Source organism: Pelodiscus sinensis, chromosome 3 (assembly GCF_052426305.1).
Source record: "Pelodiscus sinensis isolate ZL-2025 chromosome 3, ASM5242630v1, whole genome shotgun sequence".
Classification (NCBI taxonomy): Eukaryota; Metazoa; Chordata; order Testudines; family Trionychidae; genus Pelodiscus; species Pelodiscus sinensis.
In genome coordinates, this window is record NC_143054.1 from 87098244 (window position 1) to 87118610 (window position 20367).

Here is a 20367-nt window from a genome sequence, read left to right on the forward strand (position 1 = left end):
GGAAGGAAAGCAAAGAGGAGATTTTGGGCAACATGGGTTGAGTCTCCCTCTGGTTCCCGTGCCTGCTTCCCATAATTCCCCTGCACCCACAAACAGTACACTATACAAGACTCTACAACTGTAGATGCTCTTTGAAAGTCTAGCATAGTCCAGGTCCTGCTGGTTTCCCACCTAGGAATATAAAAACATGCTTAATTAAATGAGTAACCGCTGAAAATTTCATGTGGTTTACATGCACTGCTGCCTCTGATGCTGCAAGTTTTTAAGGGGGCAAGCTTCTATTGTTTGATCTCTGGGCAGTGGAGCTCAAAACTGTGACTTGATCTACTGTGGAGAGGAGAGGGACATTGTGGGACAGCTGCTGAAGGACTGTTAGGATTGACACAAGTAACACATTTACACTTACACTATATGTCAATGAAAGTAGATAAAAAAATGACTGTCATTCGGGCAGTTGATGTTACTGCATCAATGAAATGGGACGCTTATACTTCTGGGAGATTAGTTGAGGTGCAAAACTATATCAAAAGAAACTGATTTAGGTTGACCTAACTTTGTAGTGCAGAGCAGGCCAAAGATGGTAAAACAGGATTTCCGTGTTGTACATTTGGCAAACAAAATGGAAGTCCCACTGCTTCTTGGATTTACCTTGGGAATTGTTGGTTCTCTCTCTCTGCTAGGATAGAAGTAGGGATTTGATCAAGAATTATCTGTCTGTATTGAAAGCAATAGTAGGGACTACTGAAATGTGATTTATAGAGCTCGTGAAACTTAGCAAGATTTAATTAAGTCTGGGAAATAAGAATCCTATATACACATCCCACATATATACTGTCCCCTTCTAGTGCGCAGTCCATGCACTGACATTTATGGATCTACTATAGCCTTTGAATTACAGAACCTAGATTCTTCAGGCAGAAGCAGCTACTGCTCACAGATCCTGAAGTCATTGCTTAGTAACTACTACTGTCAAACAGCGCAGAGGCATCATGCTATACATTGTGTCAGACTTAAGACAACCAGTATTTCTACAACCAAAGCTGTTCTATATATTGGTACCAGGACACAATGCCCACAATGTGATGTTCCAGGCTTATGACCACCTTCTGGCTATCACATCCAGCTGTCATAAGAGATCTCTTTTTAATTTGATGAGGCTTTAGGGATTTTAAAGTTGCCAAACTAAGAAGCTAGTTTGATGGACAAAACTGAACACCTTGCAATATGCATTACCACTGCTTTGTATGTTCTCCCACATGAACTAAATAAAAGACCGTCTCTGCAGTTCAAAAAGGCATACTAAATCCACACTGACAGATTCCTCTGAAGTTGCGTATTGAAACATGGGTTCCCTCTCTCTGAATACTAGTTAATTAAAGGAGGTAAATCCACATAAATTAGTGTTCGCCTGAGCCAGCAGTGCAATGGAAGGTTGGCTATAATTCAGAAACTCTTGGTTTTCAATAATTAATTTCTACATTTGCCATTCTTCCAATTGCACGTTTTTTGGAAAGCTCGAATGGCTGCAATTCTCTCTATGCACATATAAAGTACATTTTTGCTGTTTTGTGATGGATTTTTCTCCATGCTGTCCTTTCAGCAAGCACAGAGAAATGGAAGGATAGCTCAGGATCCATGCCCAATTTGACTTCAGAACTGACAATATTTTATTTTGAAAGGCATTTAGAATGTATGAACGCCTATTTGGTTTCTCCTCCCCCCCCAAGTGAATTATTAGCTACCAACAGAAAATTTGACTCATTAGAAACATTATGTTGCTTTATTTATCTAATGCCAAGTCACTAATTTTTCTAGCCAATAAGTTTAATGATGCTCTTTTATCAACTTGTTTCAAACAGGATGAAGGAAAACCATGGATTTTGTTAGCACCTTGACAAGCAATTCTGTAAGTACCTGTAATTAAGTCTTTAACTAAGCAGCCCATTACACATCTTACTTCCAAAAAGTTCAAGGTAGGATATGGTCTTCATTCGTCGGCCTCTCACACACATACACCATTGTATATACACCCACAACCCTCTCTCCCCTGCCCCCAAAATCAGGAAGTTTAAAACTGAGAAAACTTATAGTTAAGGTTGTCAAGAAGGTAAGATACTAAAGTTCTGTCTACACTACAGCTCTAATTCGACCCTGCTACTTGCAGTAGTTACTGTGGTGGCAGATGTCCACACTAAATCACATTCTGTTGGTGGTGTGCATCCTCTGAAGGAATGCTTCCACCAACTGAAGAGGGACAGCGTGAGAGGCTGACAGACAGGGCTCTCAATTCCTTGCAGGTCCCCAGACAGAAGCATGGGACCAGCCACTACCGATGTGAATGGTTAACTAGTAAGTATCATCCTTAAAGGGTGATGCTTATGGGTTACGGTTAACTGGTGCAGGGTGGAGCAGCCATTGCAGGCAGGGGGATGCTTCAGCTCTGTGGAGGTCTGCTGTGAGTAGAGATGCTCCAGCCTGGCCAGAGCAGACCCTGTCTGCAGCAGAGGGCCCCCTGTCATTCCCATGTTTAATTAGTTAACTGGTTAAACTTAACCTTTAACTAATTCAACAGGATTTTACATCCCTGCCAGCCACCTGTGCTTTTTACCTCCTGAGTGAGAAGTGAGGTGCCTCTAGACAATGGGGAATAGCCCAGCTAATAATGGGGAGTTGGGGGCAGCTGGAATTTTGCTGCCTGGCTTTCTTGTTAATTTCACAGCTCCAGTATGGCAAGGTCAGACAGACATTGAGTGGCCCTAACTACAAAACTGTAAGTGCTATTCCTTTTGTGGAATAGGAGTTATGTTAACATAGCAGGGCACTTACCTCGGTGGGACAAGGCTGAAATGCATAGACCAAATAGGACATACCGAATAAGAACTATATCTATGCTCTACAAAGGTCAAGCACGTCTTGACACAAGAGTTCTCATTTAAAAAAAATGTAATATATAGTAGAAAGAAAATAGAATGATTTAGGCAGTGTAATGCAATGTAATTGTCATTACTTATACTGCAGAACAGAATAGCCCAATCTTATAAATTGAGCTACCAGAAAATTAAACCATGCCCCTTTTCAACACCATGCGTTACAGTTTAACAAAGTGAAATTTAGTTTTATTTTAGGAAATGGCATTCAATCTTGGGTACAAAATGTTATCTAAAAGTTAAACATAAGATTACTTTTCAAGATTTTTAAATTTATAATAGGTTACTTAAATATTACCATTCAAGAGGTCAACATGCTATGCGGCTCTGCTATGAAATTGAACTGGGATATGGAATGCATTCAGAAGATCACTGCAAGACCTGCTGCCTCCTTTTCTAGGTGTAGAACTAAAACGAGTAACCATGTAATGCAAACTGTGTAGCTCTTCATAAGATCTTTGATGTCTGAAGCATGACATAGCTGAAGCGGGCATTTAAAAGTAATACTGGTATCCTAATTAACTTCCATTGAAATGAATGGGTCTCTGAAAACTGAGGTGTGACATTAGTGAACTGGTTACCCTGACTCAAATTTTAAATGTTTTCTTCACAACCATAACAGCTACAAATCAACTTGAAAAAAAGAAAAAAAAGAAAAAAAAACCTGAAATTCTGTATTTTCTGGAAATTTGTGAGATGGACAGACAGGTGGGCATGGCCATATATCACTGGTCCTTCACACCCTCACAAAGGCACAACAAATACTTTGGAAAATACTGATAAAAAGTGTAAAACATTACACACAGGGGCGGATATAAGGTAGGGTGAACGGGGCGGCCGCCCCTGGCCCCGCGCTTCAGAAAGCCCCGCGCATGCGCTGTGGTGCCACCGCGCATGCACATGGCGTCACTGCGCATGCGCCGTGGCAAAGGGGGGCCCCGCGGCATTATGCTGCCTGGGGCCTCACAAAACGGTCATCTGCCCCTGATTACACATCTAATTTCCCTTGAAGCTGTGTGACCATGCAGCAGCCTACCAAGGGCTGTGTACGCCTTCAGAGCTTCAGGGGGAGAGATGCCTCTCCCCCAACCCCAGAGCTGCTGCAGCCAGGGAGAAGTACCTCTCCACTCCTCTCATTCCAGTGCTGCTGCAGGCAAAGCGGGCTGGAGTGGGGGAGGCAAGTGAGCCACCTCTTCCCAAAGCAACTGCATCCCCCAAACCCCTCTCATCCCCAGCACCACCCCAGAGCTCTCACCTCCTCTTGGAACCCCCACCTACATGCACCGTGATCCTTTATGCCAACTCTTAGCCCTCTCCAACTCAAACCCATCAACTTACTCTCATCACACATCACCTCCACATTGGTGCATGTAAAATTCATTCTGCACATGCATAGAAAAAAATTAGAGCACACTGCAAGGAAATCCTTAATACATTCAGTATTTAGAGTTAAAGGACACAGATACCAGCACTGCCAAATTTGCAATAGTATCAAATCATTTAACATCTCCCATTTTATTTTTCAAGACTTGTCCATGTGGTATTACTGTTTAAATCTGTTCTTTTATTAATTCCTGTCCTCCAAATTTTTGTCCCTCGCTTGCAATCCTAGGATCATACTGGAATGATGAACGACTGCTATTTTTAATGCAGACTGGGATGTAAACATAAGTTTGTTTAAAACTATCAAAACGCTTAAAACCTTTTTTTAGAAAAATGTTAACACTCTTAACACTACAGTGGGATGGTAGTTAACATAAAAATGTAATTTGAGCAATACAGCAATTTAAGAATTCCGTAAGATATCTCTCAGTAAAACCTGGCTTATCTGGAGGTTTCCCCCTCTTTCCTCATTTCAAGGTTTCTCTTTTAGTCCTATACTAGCAAACTTTTAATAGGTCTTAGTTCCTTGACTGAAGGAAGGGAATGACACAACAATACTTGTTAGCACTGTAGAGTCAAAGTAGGACAGAATTGGTACTGGTAATCTATTATATATTTTGAAGAGTTTATTTTGCACAAACAAATCCACAAACAAACAAAGTCATACTTCATGATTACCTACCAAATTTTGAATCAACAATCCTGCCACTTAAATTAGCTGATTGCACTACTTTTTACACCAGAATATGCTGGGTGAAAGGTTTAAATTATTTTTGTTTTTCATCGAAAAAAGTCACGACAATGATGATTGGAGTTCATAAAAATATTTGCTAACAAAATTAAAATCAAGTCACCTATCCAACTATCATTTTAATGCAAAAAAATTTTTACTGTTACAAATCACAAAATAAATCAAATTAGTTAGGGAAAGAGTAACGGAAGCTTTATGAGTGTGTCATTCAATAAAATTAGTAACGTTTAAAGTTGAAATCCTACAAATTTAAAACTGTTCTTTTACTTCCTTTTGCAGCACATTAATAAAAGTGTCTATTACATATATTTAAATTTCTTGCTTTCCTAGATGAGTAACCTACGTAAAACGACTTTGCCCAGTCAACGATGGGCTTCACCTGCTAGTAGCTCAATTTTCTGTTAAACTATTGTGTACTTTACGAGCCTTGAACATGATCTGGCAAGATGGGGGACTGTAGCTTTGACCATAAGGCTTCTATTCTCACAAGAAAATATTCTGTAATAGTGAACGGGAAGCATCCTGTAACAGTAAATGGGAAGCAATTTTTTTTCCATTAGGAAGAATATGACTTGGATTATAAATACAAGTACTGCTAATGCCTACAGCCCCCAAAGAGATCAGGGCTCCATTGTGTAGGTACCTGTACATTAGATAAGTGAGTTCCCAGTCTCAAAAACTTGACATCTAAATTAGGGGTTCTCAGTCTGGAGATCAGGAGCCCTCATGGAGTCATGAGATTAAATCACAGTTGCGAGCCATCAACCTCCATCCCAAACCATGCTTTGCTGCCATAATTTATAATTGTAAATTAAAAAAAATGTAATGCACGGGGTGGGCGCGGGGCGGGCGGTTCTTGATATTCTTAGAGGCTTGCTATACAAAAGGAATCACCTGAACAGAAGTTTGAGAAACAAACTGATCTAAACAAACAAGACAGCAAAAGGGCAGAAGGAGAAACAAAGAAAGAGAAGTGAGTTGCCAAAATTCAAGCAGGTCAGTGGCAAAGTTGAGAACATAACTCAGGAGACTATTTACTAGACTCCCCCCAGCACCCCAGGGAGACAGGAGCAAAGCCGCACGGGCAGCGGGGTCCCTCCGCCTGTGCGGCTTTGCTCCGATCTCCCTGGTCTGCTGGGGGGGAGGGGGCGCAGCTAGTGTGCGCCCCCCCCCCCCCCAGCAGACCAGGCTTTTGTTGCGGAACGCCTCGGGTAGAGCAGCTGGGGTGCTGCCGGGTTGGTCCTGTGGGAACCTACCGGGCAGCGCCCCAGCTGTTCTGTCCCAGGCTCCAGATTCAGCAGCTGTTGAAACTGATCAGGCTGATTCCAGGAAGCTGGGGGCAGAGCAACTCTGCCTCCGGCTTCCTGTAGTCAGCCCCTGGTCAGTTTCAGTGGCAGCAGCTGAATCTGGAGCCAGTTCCGACTTACATACAAATTCAACTTAAGAACAAACCTATAGTCCCTATCTTGTACGTAACCTGGGGACTGCCTGTAAAAAAATATCTAGAGTCCAGTCATAAAACATTATTTTCAGAATTAACATAGGATGCATAATAATGAAGCAGCTCTCGTATATTTATGGCTGTTGTACAGCTAAGAGAAAAGCTTTCCCAAAGATTAAATATTTCATTCTTACTGCATTAACTTGACGGGGTAGAGAAGAAGCATTTGACACACTTGGAATCACAGATAGAAATCAGAATTTATTATTTCATTCAGACAGTCTTTTGACCTTTCAGAGAGACAGGTACAAAAAGAAAGGTCATGGAAACTAGAAATTGCTTCTGGGTACAATCTTAAGTTTCTAACTTTATTTTAGACTATAAATGTATTTGATAAAGGCTACAGCAGAGAGTAACCTCACTTTTAACAAAGCACTCTTTTCTCATTGTTTATATAGCATACAATTTAAGTTACAGCTATCAGAAACTGAGTCAGAGTCAAGTCTCATGATTTGAAAGAATTCCCAAGAGTCAAGTTTTATTTCCAAAGCTATGTCTACACTGCAGGCTTCTTGCACAAGAAGCTTTTTGCAGAAAAGATCTTCGGCAAAAACTTCTTGTGCAAGAGCACATCAACACTGCAAAAGCGCATCAGAAAAGTGATGCGCTTTGCACAAGAGAGCGTCCAGATTGCATGGACGCTCTCTGCCAAGAAAACTCTGATTGCCATTAACAGAATGGCCACTAGGACACTTGCTCTACTTTCGATAGGCTGTTTCTGCACACACAAAAATCCTGTTTCCCATACACACACACACCTTTTTGCGCAAGAGGTCTTGTGCAAAAAGGAGTTATTCCTTGTAGAAAGAAGAATACCTATACCACAAAAACCCCTCTGTCCTGTTGATTCACTGTAAATTTTCTTGTGCAAAAACACACTTGAAGTGTGAATGCTCCGCGAGTTTTTGCGCAAAAACTTTCCAGTGTAGACATAGCCCAAACGTCCTATGCTCAATCAAGTTATCCAGCATGAATGAACTACATGTAAAGGTAAAAACATACTGCCATGTCTATGTGGAGATGTTTGGACCAAAGCCTATCATTCTTTCTTACCAATAAATAAATAAACAAATAAAAACCACTAACCTCAATGAAAATTCCACATATAAAATAGTGACCAATAGGAATCTCTAGCTGTATGTTTCTTTACAAGAATTTACTAATTTAAAACAAATAAACAAACCCTTTTTCTGAAAACAAGACAGTGAAGGGGGGGAATTGCTAAATAGGTTTTGGAAATATTTAGTCATTATGGCAAACAAAGAAATCCTAACTGTCTAGGAAAAGAGAGTTTACTGTTCTTCTATTAAAAGATCTTGTTGCCAGCTGAATTCTTAACTGAACATCAGCCACAGGGCCAAGCACAAAGCAGCCTACAAAAGGAAATTTTAAACTTAGTGTTTGAGGAGAGCTGATCTACTTTCATATTATTTTAACTGGTAGTTGGCCTTCAGATGCTTTTTTATTTTTGAAGAAATAGCTTCTCTGAAGCAATGCTAATTACATTATAAAGGTTTCAGGGTAGGTATCAAAAACTGACAGCTGTCAAAATGTCCCACTTCAAGAAATCTGCAATTCTAAAGTCTCCCCATGGAGGCACATACAGATGGTTATTTTCCAACTATCTAATCTACTTGTTTCAGCTGACTAAACTACACTGTGACTCAGCTAATACACGTTATTTGGATTTAGTTTTCATCCCAATGCAATTTGTAATTCCAGCATATTAAGTGAAAGATGAAAGTATTTCATCCACAGGCACATAGGTAATTCATAAAGTACATATACAATCAAGATCTTTGAGATGCCTGCTTCATATGTTAAAAGCACTTTAAGGACTCTGATGATGCAGTTTAAAAAAAAAAAAAAAAAAAAAAGAGCAACTGAAACAGTAATCCAGTAACAATTATCCTGTATTCAGGACTACTCAAATCATTTATTCCAGGCTCCTTAAGGGTCTTCTGTGCCTCTACAGAAGACCTATCACAACAAGACCCTAATCCTGACTGAGGCAAAAACACATAAGTATAACATCATCAGGTTCTTAGTCACTCTTAGGCTCTTCAGAAGCTGCTTATTGTCGAGACCAGGGCTAGGGCAGGCAGGCATAGCGATCAGTGCATGTGCAAAAAGGAGCAGGGTGGCCAAAAAGCAGTAGTCTGAGTTTAGGACCGGGGGGTAGAGTTCTAGTACCAATACTAGGGAGTGTGATCCAAGGCACAAAGCTAGGGTCTGCAGTCAGAAATCAAAGTACCAAAGTTATGGGGCAAAGGAGGAATCAGAAATCCAAGAGAGAGCCAAAATGCAGATATTACAGCACAGTCTGTCTCATTGCACTGACATATAGTTTCACGCATCAGACCGGAGTTCCTCAGGATGGCATCCACTTTTCTCCCTGGACAGCTTCAAGGAGCAGTGAGCATTGTCCAAGGTTCTATGCTCAGTGTCCCCATCCTGATCCCTCATTTTAAACCTTTGACCCACACCCATGATCCCATTATTCATTATTTGTCCCCCGTGTTCAGTTGAAATCTGGGTTCAGTTGTCCCTCTCACAAGGCTGGAGGAGGGGCCTTTAGCAGTGGGTGCCCACCCATGTCCCATTATACAAATAGTGACTCACTACACTGACATATCCTCAAACTCCTCCTGACCTAATACATGGACCAATCAGGTACCATGACAGAAATTTTCAGTCCAACCTTCTGAGGTGGTACTACTTCTGGGGCTCCTCCCTTCAGGGTCTGAGGAGGTAATAGATGCAGTCCTACCATAGCTACATTGTTGTGGTATAGAAATAGCAGCCATCCCAGACACAGGTTCTAGTCTGCCCCTGCAAAACCATACACGTTAGTTTTCTCTAAGTTAGCGTATCAACATATTGAAAATTTTGAAGTACTCAAGACCAACAGTACATAATCAGTAACTTTAAAGTACTTAAATCACAGGGAAAACAGAGATCAGATAGTAGTAACAAATACAACTCTTAAAAAAAGGATGCCTCATGTAGGAGATGTGTGGTAAATCATGGCTGAAACAATTTTAGTCCCTATTTGGCTTAAGCGCCTTATTTCCAGGCGCTTCAAAAGATCTGTGTACCAGTTTAGAAGATAAAATAGTATCTGACAACAAAATTAAAGCATGCCATCAAGAAATAATCTGTGATTATATGTGATTGCATATGAACATTTGACCAACTGCATGTCTGAATATCAAAGCAGTATGAAATAACTGCTTGCTGTGGAGGGGAAAAAAAGTATTTGTTTGCTTGAGATGGGCTGAAATTTCAACACCCGGAACACAATTTAAGATGAATTTCTGGCTTTATTTGGAAGATATCATTTTAAGGTCACTTGAACTTTTTTTAAAATTCTTCCATCACATACAAAAATGTAAGGCTTGCATCTGAGACTATGCAGACAACAACTCAATATGTCTTTTCCCCTTAGAAAAAATTACTTAAATTGTAAGCTGTTTGGGGCAGTGACATCTGTTCTATGGATGTACAATACCTAGCATAGTGGGGTCTTAGCCCGTAACTGGAACTTGTAGATACTGAAATATTACTACAAACAATAATCTCAGTGTTCCATAGTTTGCACTGCTTACCAACCAGCTTCTGTATGGAGTTTAAGGTGTTTTTTACGTACATCCCTAAAAAGATTTGGGACCTATTTACCTAAGAAACTGATAACAGCTATTACATTATCACAATAATAGGGACACAGAGGTACCCAAACATGTAACCCTCTTGATTTACTCGAGTGAGACTTAACTAGTGACAAGGCATTTTCTGTGAGTTCTTCTACTCTAGGCTCAATCCCCTGAAAAATTCCGCTACTAGTATCTGGAACAAGAGTATTTCTGTAACAAAAGCAGAACAAAAGCCAGTAGAACCTATAGTATTGCCAGCAAACAAATATGAAGACTTGACGCTATAAAGCCTCACACACACAACTTTTCAGGATCAGGACTGTGGTACTTACCCATACAGAGAACATGGGGTATGCTGATGTAAACTTATAGCGCAATAGCTTGCCACACACCTCCTACCTATGTGGATCCTGCTCCCATGTGCTATAAGTTCTGAACTTTTAATGTATAATAGTAGGATCCACATGGTTAGTCCCAGCATAGCTAGACCTTCATATATGACCCAGCTAGAATCCCAACTTGCATGGACAAGCCATTAATCTGTATTTTACCCAACATTTTAATACATATACTGAAGGGTGACCCACACACAGGTTCCTCGGGACCTAACCAGTCATAGATGAGGAATTTTGCCAGATCACAGGAGATCATTTATGCCCCTCCCCTCAGCACTGGCACCCCTAGCCATGGCCTACTGCCAGATCCCCACCTGCCACACACCCCTCCATGTGCAGGGATCCTAGTTCCCTCTGGCAGTTGAGCTGCCAGGTGGCAGCCCTGCTGCTGGACTCCAGTCCCACCAGGCAGGTGTCTCCCAGCCACTCCGGGCATCTTCGCTGGGTAATTGCAGGACTGCCAGACTCCTGGTTGTGCTGCTGGGTGGCAGCCCCACTCCTGGGCTCCTGCTCCCACTCTGGGGCAGCCCAACTGTCAAAGTCCCAGCTCCATCACAGGGTTGCCCCACTACTGGGCTCCAGCCCTGATGCAGGGCTCCCAGCTAGAAGACTTCACTGGGACTCTCATCCTGGAACATCCATGGCCCTTCTGGGCCACAGATGCTGAAAAACCAGAAAGTCCAAGTTAAAGAGGTTCAAACTGTACTTAGCTTTATGAAACGTTTTGGGATCATTGGAAATAAAAACCCCATACATAACGTAGTATTGGGTTCGTTTTATAGCAACATGAACCTTTAAATAAACTGTAGCATTAGTTCTGATAAAACTACTGTAATGAAAGACACTGAGAAAAAGACCACAAAACACCACATTTCTGAACATTTATATGCACAAAATCCTTGAATATGGAGCTACTTGAACGTTTCAGAGTATACAGCATGACAGGAACTCATATGACCGTGCATTTATTTTACTATGGAAATGGAATATGCATCTAAAGATAATAATTAAATGCTGTGAAAGCTACTAAAATAGGAAATGAACCAAAAATGGGATTAGTCTGTACAAATATTATTTTACATTCATGCCACAATTTAAGTTGGCTTACACCACTTTTAGGAAGTTAAGTGAAAACTCTTCAGACATGGTGACCAAAGATAAAAAATATAATTTGTATTAGTTTTAAACCACAGTTTAAGTTTTAAGATAATACATATATAGAAAATAAGCTAAACTACAGCAGTTATTTGATTAGCTTTAACCATATTTTACCCAAAATGAAAATGACTTCCTAAGGAAAGCTCTGATCCTTCTCTAACTTAAGTTAATGAGAGCAAGGATTAGGTCAACATCTAGAAAAAGAAAAAAAAAATATGACTTTGTCAAATTAATTTGTTTTCTGATAGAGATAGCATACTATGCTGTTTATGGTGTCCACATTTACAAACTCTGGAGTATTTGCCTTTAATTTCATTCAAAAATTAGATACAAGATTGGTATGGCCTGTATGATGCTTCTGTTCAGCAAAAAGGCTGAACAAAGATCAAATGTTTTTCTTTCTCCAATTTAGCAGATGTTTGAAAGATACTAATATGTTTATCACTTATGGGTTTGAGATCTTCTTGTTTTAAATATAAGCTATATGATGCTCGAAACAATGTTTTATTTAACAGATGAAGGGAAATTAACACACATTTTGTATTTCCCTCATGCAAAGCTGTTCATGCACTGTGATTCTTTTTCATACCTAGGAAAAGTATAGACTTGAATTATGCATTTGTAAAAAGTTATTCTGAGCACACAAATCACAACCATAGCAATCAATAGTTCTTGCCATCCTTCAGTCTACTAATCTTGACAATATTCCTTTAAAATGTCAGCTTTAAAAAAATGTATGCACAGTCTCATCTTACAGGGCTTAGGATCCTATCATAAAAGCCATTAAATCAGAAAGACAAAACTAAATTTTCCCTCACCCCCTCAAAAAAACGAACTAATTACTCGAGTTAATTCATAGTCAAAAGCAGAGCAAGAGTCAAGTTTACTAAAATGGCTTAGCTACCTCTTATGCAAACGACAAGTTTAAAAAAAAACCTATAAATTTCAGTGTATAAACATAAAATTCAGTGCCAGTTTAAACAGTTATACAGGCAAAACTATGTACACAAAGAATTAATTGGGGCTCACTTTACAGCTTTACAAAGCACTTTAATGTCACTTTTTAAACAAACTATCTCACTGGCTGTCATCCTTTGCTTTACGATTTCACCTTCAACAGACGTCAAGACAATCGTGAATTCCACTATATCTATTGGATTCTACCAAGGTTGTGGATTCTACCTTGGGGAACTGAGGTATCATTGCCAACCGGGGCAGCGCAGCCAATCCACACGCCGCTTTTAAAAGAGACTGATCCGTCAGGTTGTAATGACAGAGATCTCCATCGTAATGGGGGATTTTAAGCCGGTTTTGTACCTCCCAGAAGGAAGGCGCTTGAAAGAGACGAGAAAGCGCTGGGCGATCTGTACCTTTCACCTGCAGAGCACTTCGCAGCAGGAGACACGACCCTGCCGGAGAGTGGGGAGGAAAGCTCTTACCTTGGTGAGCTGGGCTATTTTCTTGCTCATTTTGAGGTGCAGATCCTGGCTGTATTCCACGCTGAGCCCCGCTTGGGAATTGGACGCGGTGAATTTCCCTGCGCTGGCTGAGGAGCCGCCGCCGTAGTAATGCTGCTGCCAGCTCATCCCGGGGGTCGCCATCTTCACCGCGAGACCCCGTTACCCCTCCCGCGCCGCTTTCCAGGAAAGCGACCGGGGGGCAGCGGAGCGACGCCGCGGCGCGCTGACCGCACACGCTGCCCGGGTCACAGGCGGAGCGTCCTCAACTCCCCGCGGCGGTGGCGCCGGTCCCGGCTCCCTCAGCCCGGGCGCCCCCGCCAGGTGCGGCTGAAAGCGGCGGGGGAGACCAGCGACCGGTGCCGCCTCCCGCTGGCAGCCGCGTCCCCCGCTGCCGGGCTCGGGCAGAGCGGCTGCCCGCTAACGCCACTCTCGGGAGCGGGGTCTCCGGCCGCGGCCGCGGCTTGCCCAGCCCGAGCGGAGCTGCCGCTTGGCCCCGCGCGGGGGAGCCGGCGACTGTTGCTGCAGCCGCCACTTGGTTACCAGGCTCCGGCTCAACTGTTTACCCTCGGCACGACGTCACTTCCGGCTGCTCACGCTCGGCCCTGGCAGGCCAAGCCGCCAGGGTTCCGAGGCAGCCGGAGCCGCGCGTGCGCACGTATCCCCCCCCTCCCAAACAGGCGCGAGCTGTTCTGCTGCCTACAGGGCTGGTCTTATCAGCTGGTGCTGCGCACCACGCGCTTTTCCCGCGCTGCAGGTGCGCCCGCTGACAGGCGCGTCCACCTCCTCGCCCCCAGCCACCGCTTCCCTCAATTGCTCCCATTCCCCTTCCAGCATTAGGTGGCACTCTTCCTATTCGCACGTTATTCCTGCTCCTGCACATGGATGGACGGTGCTGCCCCGGTACTGGCAGAGCCCTGATCCTGCACGACGAAAAGGTCTGCATTTGTCCTGGCCTAGCTGCAGCATGTGCTCGCCATGCGATGCTCTGTAGGACAACACTGTTCCCAGGGAAGAGCAGGGAACCGTCAGAGGAATTACTTTCCTGCCCTTTTCCTTGGGAAGAGCGTTGACACTGTTACAGTCGGAGACTGGTTACTAGAGGTGAGGACATTTTACTGTTTGAAAAATGTTAACAGGGTAGTTTGTAAACATGAACAATGCCATCATACCTAGCTCTGCTACAGCCTTTCCTTTGCCTAAATACTGCACAACAGTCTGCTTAAAAATAGTACTCAACAAAATCAGTCTGTCAGCAGTTAACATGATTAAACATGTGTTACCATTACTTCTACAGATTTATTAGTTACGTGGAGAATTGTCCAGAAGGAGTTAAAGCCATTGACAATGGAGAATAATTTTTTTTCAGGCCAACGTTATTCAATCTCAACAATGTTATGGTTACAGGACAAGCTGCATTTCAGACCCCATTCCAATCTCTCTTAAGTGCACCCTTCAGGTGACTTTTTTTTATTTTCTCTGGGATAGAAAGTGGAATCCACACTTTGACTGTGCTGGCACCTGAATGGTTTACTCTGTTTCCCAACTCCGTGGAACATAAAAAGCTCAACTTAACGCGACTACAGGCAGTCCCCGGGTTACGTACTAGGGACTGTAGGTTTGTTCTTAAGTTGAATCTGTATGTAAGTCGGAACTGGCGTCCAGATTCAGCCGCTGCTGAAACTGACCGCCAGTTCTGACTTTCATACAGATTCAGCTTAAGAACCCCAAGTCAGCTGCCGCTGAAACTGATCAGCAGCTGATTCCAGGAAGCCTGGGGCAGAGCAACTGTGCCTCAGGCTTCCTGTAGTCAGCGCTGGTCAGTTTCAGCAACGACTGACTTGGGGACGTCTGGGGCAGAGCAGCTGGGGTGCTGCTGGGTTGGTCCAGTGGTGCCCAGAGCGGCGCTGCGGGACCAACCGGCAGCGCCCCAGCTGCTCTGCCCCAGGGTCCACAACAAAAGCCTGGTCTGCTGGGGGGGGGCACACTAGCTGCGCCCCCCCCAGCAGACCAGGGACACAGGGAGCAAAGCGGCAGCGGGGGGTGCCTCGCCTTTGAGGCTTTGCTCTGGCCGGACCGCGCGGCTGCGGGTTTGCTCCCGGTGCCCCTGGTCTGCTGGGGACCGTCTCCAGCAGACCAGGGACACCGCGAGCAAACCTGCTCTGGCAAAGCCTCAGAAGCACGGGACCCCCCCCCCCCCCCGCTGCTGCAGGTTTGCTCGCAGTGTCCCTGGTCTGCTGGAGACGGTCCCCAGCAGACCAGAGGCACCGCGAGCAAACCCGCAGCAGCGGCGGATTCCCGTGCTTCTGAGGCTTTGCTCTGGCAAAGCCTCAGAAGCGGGGAACCTGCCGCTGCTGCGGGTTTGCTCCCGATGCCCCTGGTCTGCTGGAGACGGTCCCCAGCAGACCAGGGGCACCGGGAGCAGCTTTTCTCGCCCCGGAGCTCGAGGTGGCTGACCGCTGCCTGTGAGCTCCGGGGCGAGAAAGCCCCGTTCGTAAGTGCGGATCTGACATAAGTCGGATCCGTGTAAGTCGGGGACTGCCTGTACTTCCTTTTCTGGATTGGGAGACTGAAATGCAGGAGAGTAATAGCCTGTCACAGAGCAACTTGACAAAAATCTCTCCCCAAGAAGTTGGTACTTGTTCACCCCTCCTTTGCTTTAGACATGACTTTTAAAAACACTTTAGTATCCCTTTGATTGTAGGCACTGCCCTTGATAAAATAAACCTATTAATCAGGTAGGTGATAGGCATTTCCCAATAGATGGTGCCTCTTCGTTCTCTTTAGGGTATTTTGTATTCTCTGGAGGTGTCTTATCTCTGTCATTGTTCTTTTTCCTACTTTGTTCTCCCTAACAGCCTCATTTAACTCTGTATGTCAGCCTTCAATGTTAAGTAGGTAAATTGAGGGACATATATACATACAAAATACAAATATCATTCTCCATGTATTGTCTGGAAGAGAGCATTATTATTGGTCATTTCACAAATAAAGATTAGGGGAGTACAAAATAATGACAATCAAGTTCTACAGAGCACCATGACATGCTAAACTGAGCTCATCTGAACTATATTCAACAGCCAAATTAACTCACATCCAGTCCTTGCTGCCCTCTGTGGATCGTGTCTCACCTGTTGTCATTTTGCTCTGCTATCTCCACTGCCTGAAAATGCATTGCATTTTAAACTGTGATGTCTTCTTCAGGGCATTGCTCTCCAGCAGGGCCCACCACTCTGGGGGTATCAGCAGTGTGTCTACATTGGCCTTTGTGGCCAACAGCAGCCCAAAGTCTAGTTCCTTGCCTCACGGGCAGGCTTCAGTCTACATCAGCCAAGCTCCTCCATAGCAAGACCAGTGTAAGTCTCACCTCTGGCATGCCAAGAGAGTTCAGATCCAGGTTCCTCAATTCTTTAGTAGAAGAAGCAGAGCTTAAATGCTAAAAAGCTGTAAGTTATAGAGAACTTAAGAGAGACTTAGAGGCTACGTCTACATTGGCCTGATTTTGCGCAAATACTTTTAACACAAGAGTTTTTGCATTAGAGTATTTGCACAAGAAAGCATCTATATCGTAAGCATCTATATCGTAAGAACGATGCGCTTTTGTGCAAAAGCGTGTCTACATTGGCGGGGCGCTTTTGCGCAAAAGCAGAAGTCCGGACCTCGAGGCGCAGGTCACTCTGGACTCCTTCACTAGGGAGGCCATGGTGTCCCTGTGGCATCCCCACCCCACCGTTGAGAGGCCCTTGTGGAGACTGGACACCAGTACCGACTGGTGGGACCAGCTGGTCCTGGGGCAATGGGATGACCAGCAATGGCTCTGGAACTTTCGGATGCGAAAGCAGACGTTTCTGGAGCTATGTGCCTGGCTTGCCCCTGCGCTCCAGAGAATCACCACCCGGCTGCGGGCACCCATCCCCGTTGACAAGAGGGTCGCCATCGCAGTATGGAAGCTGGCCACCCCGGACAGCTACCAATCGGTGGCACACCAGTTCGGGGTGGGCAGATTGACTGTCAGTGCCGTCGTCATGCAGGTAAGTCATGGGGGTGAGGGGCAGGGTAGGGTGCTGCACTTCATGCCCAGGGGCAGGCAAGACTCCAGGCTGGGCCGATGGGGAATGCCCCATCACGTAGGGGTTTGGGCTGTCCCTCCCTTGCACAAGCCTGCTGGTGGGGTGGGGGGGGGGGAAGGATCTTGGGGCAAGTGGGAGCATGCACTCACCCTGCCTTATGTGATGCGTTCCCCTGTGTTTCTGTGCACCCTTCTGCAGGTCGTCCATGCCATCAACGATGTCCTGCTCCAGTGAGTCATCTGCCTGTGCAACGTGGAGGCTACAGTGGCTGGCTTCGCTGCCCTGGGGTTCTCCAACTGTGGGGGAGCCCTGGATGCAACCCACATCCCCGTCCGTGCCACGGAGCATCGAGAGGCCCATTTTATAAACAGAAAGGGGTATTTCTCAATCATACTCCAGGCCCTCGTGGACCACCATGGCCGCTTCCTGGACATTTATGCAGGCTGGTCCAGCAGCGCACATGACGCCCGCATCCTACGCAACTCCGGCCTGTTTGGCAGGCTGGACGCAGGCACTTACTTCCCCCAGCGGGAATTTACTGACGGGGACGTGTCCATGCCCACACGTGTTGTGGGGGACGCGGCCTATCCCCTGCTGCCCTGGTTAATGTGGCCCTACACGGGGCAGACAGACCACAACCGGGCACGGTTCAATGACTGCCTCAACCAGGCCTGCAACCAGGTCGAGTGCGCCTTCAGCTGTCTGAAAACCCATTTTCGGTGTTTGCTCACCCATCTGGAGATGGGTGAGCGGAATGTCCCCGAGGTAGTGGCCGCGTGCTGTGTGCTCCACAACATCGTGGAGCAGAGGGGGGAGGCCTTCCTTCCGGTATGGATGGCAGGTGAGGGCCAGGCCTTTCAACAGTCCCACACAGCTGCCAGCCATCAAGCGCACCGTGATGGGGTGGGCATCCAGGAGGCCCTGATGGAGATGTTCTCCCAGGCCCCACAGTAGGGTCGCCTCTGTCTCTCTTTACATCTCCCTTCCATCCCCAACCCTTCCCTCCTCTCCTTCCCTTACCTCCCAATAAACAACCAACAAGGGTTTTTTTAGAACACAACATAACATTTGGAACTTTTTATTTACAATTTTGGATGGGGGAGATGTAGGGTGGGAGGGGGGAGGAGGCTCTTAACTGGGAGCAGGGAGCTACTGCTGGGAGGGGTGGCCACAGCGACTGCTTCTGTGGGGGTGGACCTGCACATGGGGGTCAGGCCGCGTCGGGGCAGGCAGCACGGGGAGGTGGGCAGGAGGGGCCATTGCGGGAGCAGGAGGGGGCACGGGCATTGCTATGGGAGGGATGGCGGGTGCATGGGGCAATGCCATGCCATAATGAATGGCATGGCCAATGTGCATGGTGAAGGCGGAGATGGCATCTGCCAGGTGCACACACTGGGCCTGGAAGGAGGCCCAGGCCTGCTGGTGCCACTCCAGGTCTACCTGGCGTGTGATGGCTGCCTCCACCCATTCGACGGCCTGCACGTGCCACTGAATCAATTGGTCCCCAGCTTGGTGCTTGGATGGCTGTGGGTGCTGCTGCTGCCACAGGGCTGTAGGGTCCCCCGCCTCTGCTTGGTCCCACTGCTGGGAAGAGAAGAAAGGATGGGTCAGTCAGGCAGCCCGGCCACTGTCCCCGTACCCCATGCCCTCCACCCCTGAGCCCAGGTGACACCACAGTAATGTGGCTTGGGCCCACTCAGTTACCCCCCCTCTCTCCGTGTTGTATGGTTGCATACAGGACCACCCTGGAGTAGGGTCCTCCTCCATTTATTGTAACCACCAGTCTGTGACCTGGACCCTGGGGGGGTGGGAGGGCGCTTGTGTTGTGTTAACCTGTGGAAATCCCTGCCGGTGGACTTAATCAATGGTGTTTGACAGGGAGCACATCTAGCAGATGGGGTCTGGGCTCTCAGATCCCCATCATGTGGGATGTCTCCTGGACAGAACCAGGAGAGTGGCTGGGGAGTGCACCATCCTTGCAGCAAAACTCAGGTGGCCCTAGGACCGCCCTGAGCACTTCCCCTCTCCCCCTCCTGCTAGCCTTCACACACGTAGCCCCGGGACATGTGTGGCTGCAGTGGGGACTTCCCTCGGGGGGCCAGCTAAGGCACCGGGAGCAGGCGAGGGGCTCAGTGGGGGCCACGCTCACAGGGCTGTGATGCTGCGGTTTTCCCAGGAGCAGCTGGCTGTGCCTCACAGCCAGGCATGGGACAGTGTGCCGTTCTGCGTGCTGCACCCTTGCGGAGGTGTGGGCTCTGGCCTGAGCCCCTGGGGCCCTGGCTGGTTCGAGCTGGCATCCACGTAGCCTTCTCCCTTGGTCCTGCCGGATGTGTGTGAGCAGCATGGTCCCAGGTGTGCCCTGGAGCTACCTACTGCGGCCACGTGCTGCTCGGTCACCAGGCTGCATGTGGTTGCACGTGCTGCATACTGCTAATGTTACACAGTGTGCACCTCGCACGGCCGGAGTGATGTGCTCACCCCCTCCCCACCTCAGGCACCTGGCTCCCTCCTGCCCTTGTGAGTGCAAAGTGCAACACTCACCAGTGGATCCTTCCCCGGCCTCCAAGGACGCACAGGAGACGTCGGGGCTGCCGGAGAGGGCCTCCTCCTGGAGGGTCCCGCTGCTCCCCTGTTCCGCCTCATCCTCTGACCCACTGGGCAGCTGTGCTTCCTCCTCCACCTCACTGGGCCTGGTGACGGGGGGGCGCGCCTGCAGGTGTCCACCGGCACTGAGGGTCCGTGGGGTGGTGGTGCCTAGCCCAGGATGGCGTGGAGCCATTGGTAGTGGACGCAGGTGTCGGCTCCTGCCCCCTGGCCCTCAGTGGCCCGGACATAGCCCAGCCACAGCTCTTTGACCTTAGCCTGGACCTGTTCCAGGGTCTGGGCTGGATGACCCTGGTCAGAGAGCTTCTGGGACATGCGGCGGAATATGTCCGTGTTATGCCGACAGGACCGTAGGTCGTGGAGGGCCTCTTCCTCGGCCCAGAGGTCCAGGAGGGCCTCGAGCTCCCCTGCAGACCAGGAAGGGGCGCGGCGCTTTGTGCCCCTTGGGGCCTCCTGCGCTGGGGGTGA

At 46.7% G+C, this 20367-nt stretch overlaps 1 protein-coding gene across 10 annotated transcripts in view; it reads right to left on the reverse strand.

The window, feature by feature from the left end:
• FAM184A (family with sequence similarity 184 member A) overlaps positions 1-13757 on the reverse strand; it is a 186934-nt gene extending 173177 nt beyond the window's left edge. For 8 of the 10 annotated variants that reach the window (XR_332068.5, XR_012902649.2, XR_332069.4 and 5 more), the window contains exon 1: positions 13208-13755. Coding sequence is in view for 7 of the 10 variants with exons in the window: in XM_025184663.3 (XP_025040448.3) it covers positions 13208-13369 (162 nt within the window). In the remaining 3 variants the exon portion in view is untranslated. Of the gene's footprint in view, positions 1-13207 lie in introns of all 10 variants that reach the window. The other 2 variants (XM_006123068.5, XM_006123065.5) reach the window with 2 other exon arrangements.
• Positions 13758-20367: the final 6610 nt, after the last annotated feature.